Consider the following 19,635-nt stretch of genomic DNA (forward strand, 5'->3'; position numbering starts at 1 on the left):
GGATGAGCTTTTTGATAAATCTCATCCACATGGCTGGCTAATCCCGGGATTAGTGGCCGCAGGCGGATTTGCAGCAGCGAAATTCCGTGGCAAATCCTCCCTGTGTGAACCCAGGCTAAACCAGAGGATGAGCGTGGACAGTAAATCCTCAATTAGTCCAGAGATGTTTTATACCTGATTGCCGGCGCTATCTCTGGAGTAGCCTTCTTACATGTGCGAACATGACGTAAATCCTTGCAACAAATTCCATCTAATGCTACAGTGTATCAAAGATGGTCAGAAATATGTATTCCCGCGCCCTTCTTCGCCTTGAGATTTGAAATTGTCTTTTAATACAAGAACATTCATATGTTCTATGTTGTGTCCCGGGCCTGATGAAGAGCCCTAAGGGTGCTTTAATATTCAGCAACAAGTAGTGTTAAATGATTACGATAATTACACTTGTCTTATGGAATATTCCGTCACTTGTGATAATACCCTATGTAGTCTCAAAAGTTTGCTGTTTAACATCATTTCTTCTTGTTAACTATTAAAAAGGAATCATCTCTACAAGACTACTTTGCTCCTCTTACTGAGTACAATTACACTTTGTTTCAATTGGCTAACACAGTAAAAAACGTATTTTACTTTTAAAAACATCTCAAGCATGATCGATGGAAAGTGGGTGCATATAAACTCAAGCTTGGGTGTCCTATTGAGGTCACCGTGATCGCTCAGTACTTTATTTTTAATGAACCTGAACGCATTTCTACAAACCTGCTCCCATTTCATCATTCTGCATGTAGACTGATGAGACACAAATGTGAACAACTCATATGTAATATAGCAAAATGTCCCAAAAGTGCAGAGTCTGACTATTCTGATATGTTTATATACACTGTATGTATTATAGTTCTATAGATACAATAGTTCTGTAAATGCACAAATCCAAGAAGCAGGGATAAGACACGAGCCGTCCCCCCTGTAGCCTATCTGAAGGTCATTTGAAATTCCACAAAGTCCAAATTCCTGGCAAGCTGTAGAAGCTTGGGAAGTGCATGAAGAGTTGGAGGGGTCAGCCTGGAAGGGCTTCATTGTGTCTGCTGACGTCCTCTCCTAGTCACACGCGTATCAATCTATAGTCACAGGAACATTTCACTGCCACCTCATGAAGAATATAGACGTTCAAGTAAAATCCTGCTTGTATCATTTCCCAGGACACCACACTTCTAAGACAACATCCTTGGCCATTGTGATAAAACCACAAGATCAACTGATTTTCCAACTTAGTAGGTACAAAATAGCCTAAAATTGTTGGCAAAGGGACAGCTTGTAAGATTTAGGCCAGTTTCACATTAAGTGAAATTAAGTTTCACTTGTTGTCAAGTTTCACTTGAAATTAAGTTTAACTTATGCACCAATAATACGGACGAATGTCCCGGCCCGACTACAGGTTGTCACGGCATGGCCAACAGCTTCTCGGTCACATCATGACATCAGCCCCGGACCTACCAGCACATGCGCGGTCACATTTGGTGCTAGGCTCTGAGGGAGACTGGCTGGGCTGTCTATCATCGCAGGCAGCCTATCAGTAATTAGTTTAGTGTATCTATTCCAGCTCAGTACACTTGTATACTTGTCTCTCTATGGTTTGGGGTTTATTGGCTTGTGCTTCAGAGCTCTACCCTTGTACCCATTACGGAGTTTGTACCTCAGACTCTGGTAATCCTTTCTCTTCAGGTTTGAAACTTTTGTCCTGTGTTACTTTTCTCTTGGGCTCTCTATTAGCTTGTTCTGTCTAGCTCTGTACTCTTTGATTGCTGGACTCCCTTATTACACCTAGGGATGGTTATTAAACATAGGAGCCAGATGCAGGGTCGTCCTTTTCGGGGTGGGTGCTCTGCTCTTTTACAGGTCCAATGTTGGCAATTTTCAGGAAGAGATCGTAGGCTTTATCTTTTGTCCTTGTATGTCACAGGTCCAGCTAACTAGATACCTACGTCTATTACGCGTCTTTCAGCTTGTCCATAGCCTTCATTTACGTTCATTAGTTACATCGACAGGACTGACAGACATGATACGGATCTAGTGACCTGAACTCAGAGCATCATAGCCCAAAGTCAAAGCATCACATGGTCAGTGGACACGCATTGGGGCCAGGACACTTGAGCATATTACATGTGAACTTGTACATATGCTTGTGTGAAACTGGCCTTGGGGTATGTTAACACTGCTGATTTGTGTGGAGACTGAAGATGAAATCTGCTGCAGATCTGCACTAAAATCTGTGAAAATCAGTGATGTGGGAACGCACCCTCCGGGCTCCTTCATACGGGTGTTTTTGTATCAGTATTTTGTGAGCCAAAACCAGAAGTGGAACCAACAGAGGGAAGGTGTGATGGAAAGATTTGCATTTCTTCTGTATTTTGGACTCGCTCCTAGTTTTGGCTCTCAGAATACTGATGAAAACTACTGGCGTGTGAAGGAGCCCTCATGCCGAACTCACAAAGTGTTCTTCAAGTTCATTCAAAACCAAACCCAAACTGCAATAGGAAAGCTGTATGCATCTTGCTGCTGCTTTTAATGCGGTTTTACCGCAACTGTATCAGAAAGTGTGGCGAATCGCAGCAAAACCGTATGTGGATTTCTCAGGTGTGGCTTTGATGGGTTTTTAAGTTGAAGTTCATCTGTGATTACAGCCAATCATATGTTCTTGCAACATGAAAACCAGTACAAGGGCAGTCTGGCAAACATGGTAATGGTGCGCAGGTACCGTGGATGTAAAGGTGTACCCTCAGATAAAGTTTTCAGGGATGTTTAGTAACATTTAGCTAAGGCTGGGTTCACATATAGCATTTTTCATGGTGCTTTTAGTTGATTTTTTTAACCCTTTCTAATCCACTGTCTGACGTCTAAAGACATTATGATTTAAGGCTGCACAGCTCCGATGTTGGAAAACGTCCGTTGGGGTTCTCTTACTGTATATTGCCAGCCTCTCTGCTGTCAGAGCCTATCCAACGTGTCACCTCATGCAGTACTGGCTTTAGCCAGCAGATAGTGCCGTTGTATAATGGCAGAAAAAGAGTAAGTCCCCTAGGAAAACCAGGATACAAATTGCAAACAGATGCTAATTTATAGTCTATAGCCAATTCCTGAAAAGTCTACAAAGCATTTTACATTATAAAGGACTGAGAGTAAAAGTCTGAAAGCTCCCTATAACATCATGTATTTTTGTTAGCCATCGCAAGGTATCATATCTACAAGATTACGTGGTTTCTCTTACTGGCAGCAATCACATTTTGCTCTACTGGCTAACACCGTGCCAAACTTTTTTGATTGCTCCGAAAATCCACACTTTAATCTGCCCTGCGAATTCTGCACCAAAATCAGCAAGTCTCATTGCGGATTTTGATGCGAAATTGCCGGCAATAGTAAGCCATTTTCATTCTGCATCAATATCCATACAGAACCGTGCAGATTTTGGGGTGGAAATTCTTGCGGCTTGTGGTGCGGAATGCAGAATGATTCTGCCCCTGTGAAAGACCCAAATGCAGCGCTCAACTGCTGGGCTTCAAATGATGAAATCTTGTCCTCCACATGTCCAAGCCGCGCGACTGAAAACTGCATTGCAAAATCATGGCAATGTACAATAAAACTATGTGCGGCTTTACCACGTATTTTCAGCCTCTTAGTAAAAAGCAGCATATGTGGAAGGCTGTGAGGGATCCCTACTTCCAGGCATACTGTGCAACACGTCACCCATAGACCCAGAAAACCCATATACTGCACAGTATGTTTCATTAAAATGGGACCCTCTACATAGGAAGGCATGATAGACTACGCTTCCCTAGACAGTGGAATAAAAGGTATCTAGACACTATCTGGTCGGCATATGCCAGGGCACTCTTTGGCATACACTGGGTGCATAGGGGCCTACTGATACATCAGAGGTATATTAACCCTTTCCAATCCACTGTCTGACGTCTCAAGACATTCTAGTTGAAGGCTGTACAGCTCCGATGTTGGAAGATGTCCGGCAGGGTATTCTTACTGTATATTACTGGCCGCTTTGTTGTTGGGGGGTCTCTCCAGCATGTCCCATAGTGCAGTACTGGCTCTAGCCAGCAGATGGTGCCATTGTATAATGGCAGAAAGAGAAAACCCCCTAGGAAACCCTGAATCCAAAATTGGATTGCAAAGGGTTAACAATCGCTGAGACTCCCACTGATCCAGAGAATGGGTGTCCCATGCTCTCAGTCCTCCTTGCTATCGGCTTTGTGCACTTCCTGCAGTAAGGAGGAGACTGAATGGACTTCTGGTCACGCAAGCGCACTGCCGTGCCATTTACTTTCAATGGGACTGCCAGAGATAGACAAGCAGCAAGCATTTGGGGATTTCCATCAGCTTCACTGAAATGAATGGAGCGGCGTCTGTACATGCTCGGCCAGCGCTCCACTGATTCGGACGTCACTGCAAGGGGTGAAGTTACCCTGCAGTGACAGGCAGCAGTGAGACCCCCACGATCAGCAAGTTATCCGCTATCCTGTAAGTAATGGCCATTTTATACACAATGAGAAATGCACAATTCTCGCATGCCTGAGCAAACGAGCTGTAGACATCATCATCAGGTCGTTCGCACTCGGGCAGCCTGTTCAGACAGGCAGATCATCATTGAATATTGTTCAGCGTTTCACATTCCTATGTGACACACCGAGGAAAAGTGTGTTTAAACGCAACGAGAAGTGAATGAGCCAATGATGATTTTTATGTCGGCTGAGTCGGGACGACGAATGAAAAGCGAACGATTCTCATTGGTAATTCAGTCGTTGGATCGCGTTTAAACTGAACGATTACTGTCGATTTTGATGATGCTTTATTCTCACGGGCATTGCAATTTTTGGCCGCCCGCCTGCATCGCGGCTGAACATTGGATCAACGACAGAAATCCGTGACCTGGTCGGGGCTAAATCTCGCATTTTATCACTCATTCACATGGCCGGGTGTATACATCGCACCACGGAATTCCGTCGGCCAGGGGGAGAAAGTCTAGTGATGCTAAACTACCTCCCCCTCCCTTTGCAGGCTGATCGCGGAAATAGTAGCTCCCATAGGAGCCTATGGGAGCTGCCCGCAAAGGGAGGTGGAGGGAGTTTAGCAGTACTAGCTGCTGCTTAACTAGCTCCCTCCCCTTGCTGGTAGCTCTCATAGGCTTCTATGGAAGCTGCAAGCTGATAGCGGCCAAAAGATAGGGCAAGACCTGCCTTGTCCGGCCACGTGTAAAAGCAGCTGGCCGGAATCCGCAGTGTATGTGCTATCTTTTCGGGATGACCGATTTTACACGATGGAAAATTGCCCATCTGAACGAATGCATTGGATTCCAATGCTTCAGTTGGTCGCGATTTTCAGACGGCGTTTTATCGCAGCGAAATAGCCATGACAAAATGTGAATAAGGCCTAATGGATAACCTGTAATCCTGGTACAAACGCTTTAAGCTGCTGTACAGATACAATCTATTGTAATGATATCTATTGTGCCCTTCTCTCCATTAGAATGAAGTTGTAGGTGCGACTCTCATAAACTCCCACCCTGCGGTCTTCTCTAATCTTCCTCTAACCACACTACTTCAAAGTGTTACATGCTGCCCGGTGGGATCTTCGAGATCTGTGCACACCGGATAATAATCAACAACAAAAAGCTAATTACAGGTTCAGTCCCAGATCACTCCATGGGATAATGAGCAGCACTGTGTAGGAACGTCACATTGATAGGTCTTTAAAGCCTTAAAGCAACATAAAAGTCAGCTGTAAAAGGGCAGGAAGGGTTTTGCACACCTGACATTCTGCCACATTACTGACTTACCTGACACCAAAGCTGAAGATGAGTGGGATCGTTAGCCATCATGAGAGGAATGTCACCATGGGAAATCCAGGACCCCTAATTATGTTATCCATATGTATGAGGAGAACAGCAGTTCCCTGTCTTATAATCACTGCCATCCAATGGGGAGCGGTCAGACCGGAGTGCAGGGTGTTCAAAGGCCGACCGTGGTTTTTGTACTTTTTTATTCTGTGGCTGTAAAGGCTGAGCTCAGGCCATCCTTATATCTCCACTTTATCACACACTGTAGACTAATTAGAGCACTTTAGGCTGGGTTCATACAGTGCGGGTTTACGCAGGGGTTTCTTGATCTGAAATTCAGATTGGATCCAATTAAGTCCCCCTTCAGTTTTGGTGCATCTTCTTTATAGGAGAAGCCAGGAGTGAATCCTATGCGTTAAAACTACACTGAAAAGCCGAAAGTCATGGGATAGCAGTATGTAAACTGATTATGAAGTGGTGTTACCTCAGGTGACGCTTGGAAATGCCCTTACCTGTATAAGTTGTGTGGTGCATTATTGTGAGGTTGAGCACTGGCCAGCGTGCTCATGGCAAGGTGATGTGAATTATCAGAGTTAGAACGAGACATGATAGTGGGTACCAGATGGATGAGACATTCCATTTCCAAAGTTGTGCAAGTATTTAACAGTCCTCAATCTAGTGTCATATGTGTGTACTGGGATTATCTAATTGAAGACATTACCACCCACAGTAGATAGCGTAGTGGCCACCCATGGGTGCTTAATGATCACGACCGGTAGCATCTGCCTAGAATTGTCCGTGCACACAGACAAGCGACTCCAGCAGAAATCACATCCACATTCGGTGCAGGAGGCCCGACACGCATATGGCGCAGGTCGGTGTAGTCTTCTTTAACTTTCATGAGATATAGGAGCAGAAGACCCACCAGAGTGCCTCTGTTGACACTAGACATAGCGCCTCACCTGGGCACCTGAGATTGCTAGTTGGACCTTAAAAGACTGGCAACATGTGCCGGTGAGTCACAGTACCAATTGTTTTAGGGTGATGGTAGGGTCCATGTGTGGCACAGACCCCATGAAGCCATGAACCCCAGTTGTCAACAAGACACTGTGCGGACTGATGGTGGTTCAATAGTGATGTGGGGTGTGTTCTCATGGCATGGGTTGGCTCTACTTGTCCACCTAAACACATCATTAATCAGTGCCTGGTACATTTTCCTGCCTTGATGACCATTTAAAGCCCTTCTTGACGTCATGTACCCCCACAATGATGGAATGTTCCAGCAGGATAATGCACTGCGCCATAAGGACCAAGTTGTCCAGAATTGGCTTAAGAAGTATTCTGGAGAGTTCCTCTGAATGGTGCGGCCTGCAAGTTCGTCCAACATAAGCAAAATCAAGCATTAATGTGAATTGGATCCTGCACCTATACATAACGCAGAGCTATGGGTGACTATCTAGATGGCATGGCTCAACAACCCTTCAGAGGTCTTCCGTTCACTTGTGAAATTGATGCCCCGTCAAGTTGCTGCACTTCATGGGGCTAGAGGGGGTCCTACACAATATTAGCTCCTCTCTCATAACTTTTGGCATGTCAATGTATATCAAAAGCTACCCTGTATGTGTCATAAATGTATTTTCAGTTATACATAAATAAAACTTATTGTATAATTCAAGGTTTTCCAGCTTTCTAATATACTTACTGTGTCAATTCTTTAGCTTTCAAGATTTGTGCTAGCCATCGTGACATTGATACAAAATGGGCCCTTTGTGGTAATACTTGGAAGGTTTCTAAGGCTTGCTGCATTGCTATCAAAGCATAAAATAATATCCAGACCGTTGGCATTTTGTGGCATTCCCATTGTGGTTTTCCCTCCATTGACATGGGAAAATGTCACACTGAAACCAGCATATAACCCGTCTATGCATACAGCAATGGTGATTTTTCATAGAAGCAGTTGTTTCACATAGTTGGTTGCTGATGGTGGTTAGGCTGGATTCAGACGACCGTATATTGGCTCGGTTTTCATGCCGAGCCGATATACGGTGTCCTTGTCTGCAGGGGGGAGGATGGAAGAGCCAGGAGCAGGAACTGAGCTCTCGCCCCCTTTCCATCCCTTGTCACTATTTGCAATAGGAGGGGGCGAGACAGGGGCGGAGCTAAGTCGCAGCACTTAGGTCCACCCCCTTTCCGTCCCTCCCATTGCAAATAGTGGCGAGGGGCGGGGAAGGGGCGGGAGCGCAGTTCCTGTTCCTGGCTCTTCCATCCCCCCCCTCCGCAGACAAGGACACCGTATACCGACTCGGCGTGAAAACCGAGCCGATATATGGTCATCTGAATCCACCCTAAATCTGTATTTTTGCCACAACTTTCTTTGTATGTGGTAGTGACGTGGCCAAGCATGAATGGGGCCAAAAATAGCTGGTTGATATTACAGGGGAGTGTAACTATAAGGGGCTGGTGGTAAGTATGTGTGCCATAATGGGTGACCGTCTGTGATATATGTAGCGAGAAATTGACAAAAATACCTTTTTGGGAATAGCTTTGGTTTACACAGATGTAAATATGAATTAAAGTGTACCATTCGCTTCCAGTGACTTTTCAAAATTAGGTATTATATGTGTACACATGAGGAGTAGTACTGTTTCTAGCCATTATATGGCTTTGATATAGCATTTTTCACCTATTTTTCCTATGCAGGCTCCTTTTCTAATTGTCAGTGTTCTCTGAGCTGATGGGTATAGACCACTGCTATGAAGTTTCCCATACACAGTCAACAAAGAAGAGAAGATCCCGTTTCCCTGTAGCACACCCTTAGAAGGAGCAGCAGCATGTAAAATGTTATACAGTAGTGCTGAGCAGTGTAACTGTGAATTTAGCACTGGGCTGAGATAAAAGACTGATTACATACTGAAGTATTATCCCTGTGTGTCTCTGCCTCTGGTCTGCTTCCATCAGCTCCCTCTCCACTCCCCCCTTCTTCTCTCCATATACGTCTTTGGATTGCAACTGTAATATGATCTCTTAGTCTCCTGTATATGGATTTTTTCTGGTAATCAGTGTCGGAGGGAGGAGGTAGGGGAAGAAGTGGCTGAAAGTGGAGAAAGAGGCATTTTTCTGTACTGAAGGCCCTTTTACACGAAATGATTATCATGCAAGAAATGGTTTAAACAATTGAAAAGGAACGATAACGGTTCATCGCTCGATCATTCTCTGTGTTTACACGGAACGCTTATTGTTCATTTCATGCGAGCTTGAAAATAATTGTTGGATCGTTCAGTTTAAATACCAATCATTCTTATTCACCAGCACAGTAAATGTGAATGACTGAGCGATTTAGTGAGTGAACGAGCCAACGATTTATCTGCCTGTATGAACAGGCAGCACGGGCGAACCCTGACATCGATCCCTTGTGCGAATGATAAATAGTTAAGGTGCTTTACACGGATCCAGCGAGAATCTGAGCGATTATTGCTCATTGTAAATGCCTGCACCGACTGAACGACGGAAGACGACTTCCTGTTCATCGCTCAGTTTCTGCATGCAGCAGTCTGAGCGATGTATCATGTGTCGCTGACGCACATGTCGGAAAGCTACTCAACTTTTATGTAGACTACTTCTATATGTAAAGTGTAAGATGCTGTCCAAAGTTGGACATACATTATATCACATGTATCTATCACAGCCATGTTAAGAGCATTGTGGGTGTTTCAGAAAATTAACCCCTTAAGGAGCTGGCCCTTTTTTTTCCATTTTCGTTTTTTCCCTCCCCCCTTTTAAAAAGGCGTAACTCCTTTATTTATCCATCGCCGTTGCTGTATGAGGGCTTGTTTTTTGCGGGATGAGTTGTATTTTTTACTGGTACTATTGTATAGTTGTTTTTTTTTGCTGTACTACTTTTATTTTTCAGACATTTAATTTTTTAAATTTCTTTACGTTCACCGTGCAGGGTAAATATTGCGTTACTTTAAATAGATTGGACTTTTACGGACGCTGCGATGCCAAATATGTATTTTTTGTTTTATGATTAAGATTCTTTTATTATAGATATGGCAATAGGGGGTGATTTAAACTTTTATTACTTTTTTTTTTACAATTAGTAAAACTTTATTGATATTATTTTTACTTTCTTTTTTTAGTCCTACTGGGGGACCACAACCAGCGATGCTTCGATCGCTCCTGCAATATGACTTAATGCTATAGCATTACATCACACTGCGATCGGGCAGGCATACCCGATGGGAATGGCTTGATAGGCAGTCTGCTAAGGCAGTCCTAGGGCCTTTCAGAAGGCCCCCGGCTGCCATGACACCCGCACGGCTCCCTACAATCTCATGGTGGGGGGGGCTGTACGGGACGCCTGAACATCGTTTGGGGAATTTAAATGGCCCTTTCAGATTTGACAGTGGCATTTAAAGGGTTAATAATGCCGACCAGCTGCGCAGCTGATTAGAGATGAGCGAACGTGTCCGTTACGGACACATCCGCACCCGGACACCCGCTTTGCCGAACACTGCAGTGTTCGCGCGTAAGTGTCCGGGTGCCGCCGGGGGGCGGGGAGATGCGCGGCGGCGCGGGCGGCAGTAGCGGGGAACAGGGGGGAGCCCTCTCTCTCTCCCTCTCCCCCCCACTCCCCGCTGCACCCCCCCGCGCTGGCACGGCGGCCCCCGAACTTTTTCGCCCGAACACTGAAGTGTTCGCAAGGTTCGGTGTTCGGGCGAAAAAGGGGCGGGGCCGAACGTGTTCGCTCATCTCTACAGCTGATTGAAGCTCTTGCCCGCGGGTGCCAGCTGTAATAAACAGCCAGTGCCCGTGCTGTACAAAGAGAGGTCGCTCCGCGATTTCTCTTCATACATACCCAGACCCTGCAGTACATAACTGTACGCCCTGTAGCGTTAAGGAGTTAAAGAGCCTCTGTCAGCATCATTTTGCACCCCTCTCTGAGAGCAGAACAAGGTAGTGACAGTCACACCGATTACTGTGATATCTCTGCCTTGTGGATATCTGCAGTAGTTTTTGAGAAATTTGCCTTTTATCAGTAGCAGCAAATGCAGAGAGGACTACCTAAAGTAGTCCTGGATATTCATGAGCTGCAGGCTAGCTATACCCACCCCACCTCCAGCCACTGCTGTCTGCCCATTACTGTACATAGAGAGCTGCCATTCATTGGCTGGAGGGTGGGCTGGGTGTGGCTAGCCTGCAGCTCATGAATATGCAGGACTAGTTCTGTATTTGGATGCTACTAATTAAATGCAAGTTTCTCCATAAGTACTGCACAGCAGACATATCACAGTGTGACAAGCACTACCTTATGGTGCTCTTAATGAGCGCTGCAAAGGATGGTGACAGTCTCCTGAAGTGTTTTGTTCCAGATATATCCTTTGCACCTGGGACCTTCAACTGATTTTCCAGAGGAAAGTCCTATAAAAGTCCACTTCCAAACAGGAATCTCACAAAAAAGCCCAAATAATTACAGTGTAGGCCTGCAAACCCTAAAATAGCCTGGACGTTATGTAATTATACTTTCATCTCCCTCTCTGGGGAGGAAGCTGGTTTACTCTACCAGCTTAAATCCGTCTTTCCAAAGAAGTTAAATCTGGGAGCGCTCGACTGTGAATGAGAATAAATGCTCTTTAAACAACTTATGTTAGGGGAGATGTCCGAATCTGCTGCATACACTTATGTGGACAACGATGGATCAATGCCTTAATGATTATATCCAAGTAACAGGAATAAGAAAACAGACCAGTGAACGTAAATCCTCTGCTGTAGTTCAAAAATAGTATTTATACCTGTTTGTGGATTACTAATGTGGTCTCTGATGAGGTCCCTCAAGGGATCTGTTCCTGAAAGGAGTGCAAGAATGAGGTGGAGCGTCCCAGAAAGGGATTTCTATGGTGAGACGGTGGATTACTGCTCTTGTGAAATATGAGGTAGTGGTTAAAGATGATACAAGTCGTATGATGCTGCCAACCCAAAAATACCACAGCAAAGAGATGCGGGTGTGAGGGCAAATCTGAAAATTGGTGCAAAAAATACAGAGACGTGGCCAAATCTTTTTGTAAAAAGATCCACCGAGTCTCCTATACACAAAAAAGGAGAGAGCTGTAAGTCAACACGCTGCGGGAGGGGAGAGGGCGGCGCGGCCCAACTCTATGACTCGGAGCTTCGTTCCAAGTCAAAATTTAAAGTACGTTCATTCTGAAATACCACCGAGTTTCAAAAAAACACATACATGGGGGCAATAGGAATCTCTGTCATGGCTTCCTTTTTAGCTGTGGAATCCAGAGCTGGCATCCGCCTCCAGATTCCGCAGCAATAACCCTCCATAATATGCTATGGAAAAACAATTCTTCATGCACATGAGTGGAAGCCAATTGCAGATTGAAAAATCGCAGCATGCTCCATTTTACTGCAGTTCCCACGTGGACGGTTTCCGTTGAAGTCAAAGCAAGCCGTCCGACCCGCAGCCCATTCGCAATTAACATGTACTGAGCATGTGCGCTGGCGTGATGGTCGGCACGTCCGCACACATCAGCAGTAGAGAAGAAAGATGGCACAGACAGGTACGCAGGGTCGCGGGTGAATTCCGTGTGGGATTCCCCATGGGGAATCCGTGCGTGCCGTGGAAATGAGGCCTAACCAAAAGTGCAACTATCTATTATTGCTACTACATGTAACTAGTGCTTCATGCTAATCTGGATTCAGCATGGCTACATTGTTGTAAAGTGTTATGTAAACACAAGCTGCATTGCACATTGACTACATGGAGTGTATAGCTCAAGAGATTACTCATACCTAAATACTGAACTCCAAGTCTTTTGCAGGCATCTAGACAGGCTTGTGTGGCTTTGTCATATCCGTAGTCCCCCGGCCACAGCTTAGTGGTGATCCACAATTCTTCTCTCTTCACTCCACTTTCAGAAACAGCTTTCCCGACCAATTCTTCATTGCCGTATCTCTTAGCTGTGTCGATGTGCCGAATACCACAAGATCTCAGAGCATACAGCAGTGCATTGTGGGAATATCCTCCATGATGAGACATCCCTAGGATGCAGAATTAGAACATGACAGATACATGTTTTATTAATTGCTGTGAGAATAATGGCAGGTAGCTCCAGTGTTACACCCACAGAGGTCCAGGCCACTGACACATGCTAAGCGGTTTGGCAGGATCCTCAGACAGGACAGCTAATGATCACCTTTACTTTTTTTTCCTTTAAGAGGTTTTCTGGTACTCTAAAGCAAATCCATGGCCATGAAATGTTGCAAACTAAAGAAATAAGCGAGATCACCGCAGAAAAAGCGGTCAGCTCATGCCATCGGTGATAATGTCATGGACGGCATTGCTGAAGCCTGTGATTGGCTGAGTGGTCACATGTACAATGGACACCTTCTAGATTCAGAGCAGCGTTGACTAGGGCGCCTGTGCTGGACTGAGGCCATTTAAGGAGGTTAGTGCTACTTATTTCTTTACTTCCCAACATTACTCGTATATGGCCACAGAATTTTTTTTCACTCTTGGAAAACTCCTTTCAATTGAAACTTTGGGCAAATTTTTATAATTAGTAAATTAGACATGCATAATTTCATGTACAGCGACTGTTAATTTCACTCTGGTTCCTCACATGCAAGTTTCTAAGCTGACATGTATGTACTCTATAGATCCGCAACATCACAGGAAATCATGGAATGGCTTCATCTTACTGGGCTGTAGAGCTAAAGTTGCCAAAATGATGCCCCTTCTCCAATATCACTCAATGCCCTGCAGCTACTGGAGGAAGCTGTACTTCACAGACTTCCTGCTTGGTAGCTATTGGCTAAGGTTACTATGAACCAACTTCCTGCTCTTTAGCTACTGGCTGAGGCTGAACTTCACAGACTTCCTGATCTGTAGATATTGGCTAAGGGGGCACCTCACAGACTTCCTGCTCTGCAGTTATTGGCTGCAGCTGAACCTTACACACTTCCTGCTCTGCAGCTATTGGCTGAGGTTGTATCTCACAGACCTCCTGCTCTGCAGCTATTGGCTGAGGTTGTATCTCACAGACCTCCTGCTCTGTAGCTATTGGCTGAGGCTGTACCTCACAGACTTCCTGCTCTGCAGCTATTGGCTGAGGCTGTACCTCACAGACTTCCTGCTCTGCAGCTATTGGCTGAAGCTGTACCTCACACGCTGCCTTTTTGGCAGCTACTGGTTGACATTGCACCTTGCAGACTTCCTGTTCTTCCCCCTCCCTGCTTTTATTCTGCACATGATACTGGTAACCATTGAGAGCTCTCTTATCCGGTTTTCCTTTCCAAATCCAAGAGGAAGCAACAAAATAGAGTAAAAAGCTGTTAGTATTACCAGTATTAAGTGCAGAGTACATTCAGAGAGTGGGTGCAACAGGACGTCTGTGAGGTACAATCTTAGTTAAAAGCTGCAGAGCGCTGTCGGATGTCATAGAAGGGGCATGGTTTTGGCAACTTCTGTACAGCACGGTAACATGCAGCCATTCCCCATGGTGTTAGGGATCTATACAGTACATAGCACATTTTAAACTAGCCTTTAAGGTCCAGCTTCCCTGGCATGTTACATGACTCTAGTAAGTCCATTGTACTAATTCCAAACTTTAACCTTAAGCTTAACAAAATTTGCTCTGCAAACTGAGCAATTTTGTCTACTCTAAAAAGTATCTGTTGACCATATGAGGGGCCACTATGTTATCAGTCATAGAAGAAAACCTCACAGTTCAGAAGAACCCACCAAGGAACTTCCCGTATCACTTGTTAGGATGGGCTGCTAATGACTATAGTCATTTCATATTGCATTTTCCTACTTTAGGTAACCTATGGATTACTGTACATGAATGCAATACGTGCGGTACTGTAAATGTGAAATGTACAAGAAGTTGTAAGCATATGGAGCACACAAAGCGAGTGGCGTTTCCTCTGCCAGTAAAAGGCTGGACTGTACAAAAGGGAATTATGTAATTGTACTACTTCTATTCTCAGAGACAGGTTCTCAGCAGCGAGAGTTGGGCTCAGCATGGTCGGATACAAGAGCTGCTGCTTCTCAGGGACTGGCTGTATAATACCCTGAGAGGCATGAATGAAAAGCATTCAGAGACTCTGCCAATGGGCACAAACCCTTCTTGTGTGCTAATGACTCTGGCAGAACACTCAGGGCAAGAAAACCTCAATTTCAGTGTCAACTTGTCAAGCAATGTGCGATGCTAGCATACTGTCCCTGATCCAAAAGCACTGTCACGGGGCACTTGTATAGTGCACCATTAGACAAAAATGTAGGCATTCTGCAACACAGAAATCTTCATTCTCTAAATAAATGGAAGAATGTGAACAATAGTCTTGGGTGAGATAATGGTGCAAAGAGTAATACAGACAAAACGTGGTGGATTTGTCTAAGACAACCAAGAAGAACCCGGTTAGAATGTTCCCAGGTTAGACAATCAAGGAATATATTGGGTTAGGCCACTTTAACATTCCGATACTGTTTATGCTCTGTTCTCCAGCTCTGGTTTCCGTTGCACGTGCCGAAAACTACATTGAGATGGAAAACTTGGATGGAATCACAGCGTTCAGGGCTTATTCGTTTGAGCGATTTTTAACATCAGTGCCCATGGACAGCACGCTAACCCATTAAAGGAGATGTCTCGAGGCAGCAGTGAAATATTTTTTTTGCCCAGTCCCCCTTCTTCAGCATACATTACTAAGTACCAATGTAAATGGCTTTTAAAGCCGGTTCCTACTTACAGTTCTGGCGTTTCATGAACTTATAAAGCGTTTCCCAAAGATGGCCGCCGCTTCTTCTCCCTGCGCTTGCTTCAGCCCGACGTGCTCGCTCCCGAGACGCCGGTCACGCTTCGTATTAGCAGGGAGCTGTCCAGTGCTGATCCTTTCCCCCTGCACAAGTAACCCAGGCTTCGTAATAGCAGGGAGCTGTCCAGTGCTGAATTCTCAGCAGAAGGTACTGTAATGCCTCCCTGCAATTCACTTGCCACTGTTTTAGATGAAATAGTTTTTTCACCTAAATATATATGTGTGTGTATATATGCGTGTACACATTTTATATATATATATCTATATATATAGATAGATATATATAGTATACATGTGTATGAGTATACGCATACGCGTATTCGTGAGTGTATATACACACACACATATATATATATATATATACACACACATACCCACACGTGTTTTTTTATATGCGTGTGTATATATGTGTATGTGTATATATATATATATATATATATATATATATATATATAATGTGTGTGTGTATATATGCGTGTACACATCTTTTATATATATATCTCTATATATCTATATATAGATATATAGAGAGATATATATATAGTATACGTGTGTACGAGTATACGCATACGCGTATTCGTGAGTGTATATATACACACACATTATATATATATATACACACATATATATATATATATATATATGTGTGTGTCTGTCTGTGTATATATATATATATATATATGTGTGTGTCTGTCTGTGTATATATATATATATGTGTGTGTCTGTCTGTGTATATATATATATATGTGTGTGTGTCTGTCTGTCTGTGTATATATATATATATGTGTGTGTGTCTGTCTGTCTGTGTGTGTATATATATATATATATGTGTGTGTGTGTGTGTCTGTCTGTGTATATATATATATATGTGTGTGTGTCTGTCTGTCTGTGTGTGTATATATATATATGTGTGTGTGTGTGTCTGTCTGTGTATATATATATATATATATATATATGTCTGTGTGTGTGTCTGTCTGTGTATATATATCTGTGTGTGTGTCTGTCTGTGTATATATATATATATATATCTCTATCTGTCTGTATATATATATATATATATATATGTGTGTGTCTGTCTGTGTATATATATATATATGTGTGTGTGTGTCTGTCTGTGTATATATATATATATGTGTGTGTGTGTGTCTGTCTGTGTATATATATATATATATGTGTGTGTGTGTGTCTGTCTGTGTATATATATATATATGTGTGTGTGTGTGTCTGTCTGTGTATATATATATATATATGTCTGTGTGTGTGTCTGTCTGTGTATATATATATATATATATCTGTGTGTGTGTCTGTCTGTGTATATATATATATATATCTCTATCTGTCTGTATATATATATATATATATATATATATATATATAGATATATATATAGAGAGATATATATATATATATATATATATATATATATATACAGACAGATAGAGATATATATATATATATATATCTATCTGTGTGTATATATATATATATCTGTCTGTCTGTCTGTCTGTCTATATATATGTCTGTCTGTGTGTGTGTGTCTGTCTGTGTGTGTGTCCCGGCGGCGGGAGGCTCGGGCAGCATCGGGGGCAGCATTGGGGGCACGGCGGCGGGAGGCTCGGGCAGCATCGGGAGGCTCGGGCAGCATCGGGGGCACGGCGGCAGGCTCGGGCAGCATGGCGGCGGGCTCGGGCAGCACGGCGGCGGGCTCGGGCAGCACGGCGTCGGGCTCGGGGGCAGGCGGTGACCTTCGGGGGCAGGCGGTGAGCTCCGGGGGCAGGCGGTGAGCTCCGGGGGCAGGCGGTGGGCTCCGGGGGCAGGCGGTGAGCTCCGGGGGCAGGCGGTGGGCTCCGGGGGCAGGCGGTGAGCTCCGGGGGCAGGCAGGCGGTGGGCTCCGGGGGCAGGCGGTGGGCTCCGGGGGCAGGCGGTGGGGCAGGCGGTGGGGTCCGGGGGCAGGCGGTGGGCTCCGGGGACAGGCGACTTACATGGGCGGCTTCTCGGCTGGGCTTCTCGTCTCCGCTCGGCTGGGCTGCTGAACTTTCTGCACCTTTCTGCTCCAGCGCGCTCCCGAGAGGTTACAGCTCGTCTGCGCATGCGCAGAAGAGCTGTAGCGTCTAACACACTGAAGCGACTCGCGCTGAGCAGAAGACCGGACTGCGCAAGCGCGTCTAAAAAAGCAAGCTGCCAGCGAATTTAGACGGAACCATGGAGACGAGGATGCTAGCAACGGAGCAGGTAAGTGGAATAACTTCTGTATGGCTCATATTTAATGCACGATGTACATTACAAAGTGCATTAATATGGCCATACAGAAGTGTATAACCCCACTTGGTTTCGCGAGACCACCCCTTTAAGTCAATGAGGCTATACAGCCATACGGGCTGGTAAAAGTTGCAGCATGTCTTAATCTGGTCCAATGTCTTGGACAACAAGTCAATGAGTGCGTAGAAAAAAAATGGAGCACGCATGGAGGACATTGTATCTGCTCTGTTTTTCACTTATCATTGATGAACTATTCCAGAAATATGCTGGGCCTTCTTTGTTTTTTTTTGCGCACCAGAAAAAAATACACAAATCACATACGGATGTAAAAAACGGACACAAGCAATGGATATAGATGTCATACGGACATGCAGACAACATTACATTTGGTCTGTTCTTCATGCACCAAAATTGGACACGCCAATGTGACTAAGGTTTTAAAGGGACATGTGTCATCACCAAATTACCTATTATATAAATCACATTTTTGTGTTAAACATGTTTTAAAGAATTTTTGGTGATTTTTATTATTTTTGAACACAACCTGTATGTAAAACAAAAAATCCTAAAATCCTACATTTTTCGCACTGACCATAAAGCCTAATACTAGCCTGTCACTTCCTAATCTGCAGAAAAAGCTTTGCTCTCACTAACATCACCCTCAGGATTAGGCCCCCTTCACACAGGCGACAAAGTCGCACGATTTTCACGAGTTGCGGCAATGCTACAAATCGCATGTTTGTGAAGCCCATGCTTTCCTATGGGTTCCTTCACATTTGCGATGTTTTGTAGCATGCAAGATTGCAAATCATGAACCTTGGTCATATCGGGTTGCCCGTGTAAAAGAGGCCTTACAAATCTTTTGGAGCAAAAATAAATATAAGACCTTGTCTTATTTTTGTGGAAACGGGGGTAGGCTCTCAGGGTTTGGGCTAGGCCCCTTATTTCAAGTGAAGAGCAATGTTAATGCTGCCGCCTAAAAGGACATGTTAGATAGTGGGGTACCTTCTGCTGTCCCCTACTTCACTCTTACTGGTTTGTCTCCGGTGGTCGGGAAGATGATTGTCATTCACTATTCATGACACTGGAAACAGGAACACTAAAAGATCTGATTTACATCCAGCGGTGACCATCAACTCAACACCGGAAGACAAGTGCAGAATGTGTTACTGTAGGCTGGCGGCAGCACCAAAAACAGACTGACAGAAGAAACTAAGGCTGTATTTACATGGGCAAGCAAGGAAAGATCTCATCTACATCGTGCTCGTTCACCCTGCGATTTTCTAGCATGTGCGTTGCATGTCTGCATTAAAAACGCTGCATGTTCTATTTCAATGCGGATCCCGCATGGACAGCTTCCATTGAAGTCAATGGAAGCCGTCTGATCCGCGGCCTATCCACAATTCAATTGCGGACGGGCCACGGATTCCGCAGGAATAAAAAACAAAAAAAACAAACCTGTATCACGCATTCGCCCCGCCGCGTCTGCACGCATTCGCAGACCAGAAAAGAGAAGATCCGGAAAGGACACAGAAGACCCAGACAGGTAATTGCAGGTCATCGGCAGCAGGCAGGGTCGGATTTCGGCTGCGGGCTCCTGCATGCGGAATCCAATCCGCCCGTGGACATGCGGCCAATTCTTGAGAAATAGGACATGCTTTGATTTTTCTATCTCGGACTATTACTCCAAGAGAAGAATCCCAAGTGACATTTCC

At 44.5% G+C, this 19,635-nt stretch overlaps 1 protein-coding gene across 2 annotated transcripts in view; it reads right to left on the reverse strand.

Annotated features, from left to right (window-relative positions):
- Positions 1-19,635, reverse strand: part of LOC136621607 (uncharacterized oxidoreductase ZK1290.5-like) — a 97,802-nt gene that overhangs the window by 66,004 nt on the left and 12,163 nt on the right. For both annotated transcript variants that reach the window (XM_066597211.1, XM_066597212.1), the window contains exon 3: positions 12,638-12,886. In XM_066597211.1, the coding sequence (XP_066453308.1) occupies positions 12,638-12,886 (249 nt within the window). The remainder of the gene's footprint in view (positions 1-12,637; positions 12,887-19,635) is intronic.

Source organism: Eleutherodactylus coqui, chromosome 3 (assembly GCF_035609145.1).
Source record: "Eleutherodactylus coqui strain aEleCoq1 chromosome 3, aEleCoq1.hap1, whole genome shotgun sequence".
Lineage (NCBI taxonomy): Eukaryota > Metazoa > Chordata > Amphibia > Anura > Eleutherodactylidae > Eleutherodactylus > Eleutherodactylus coqui.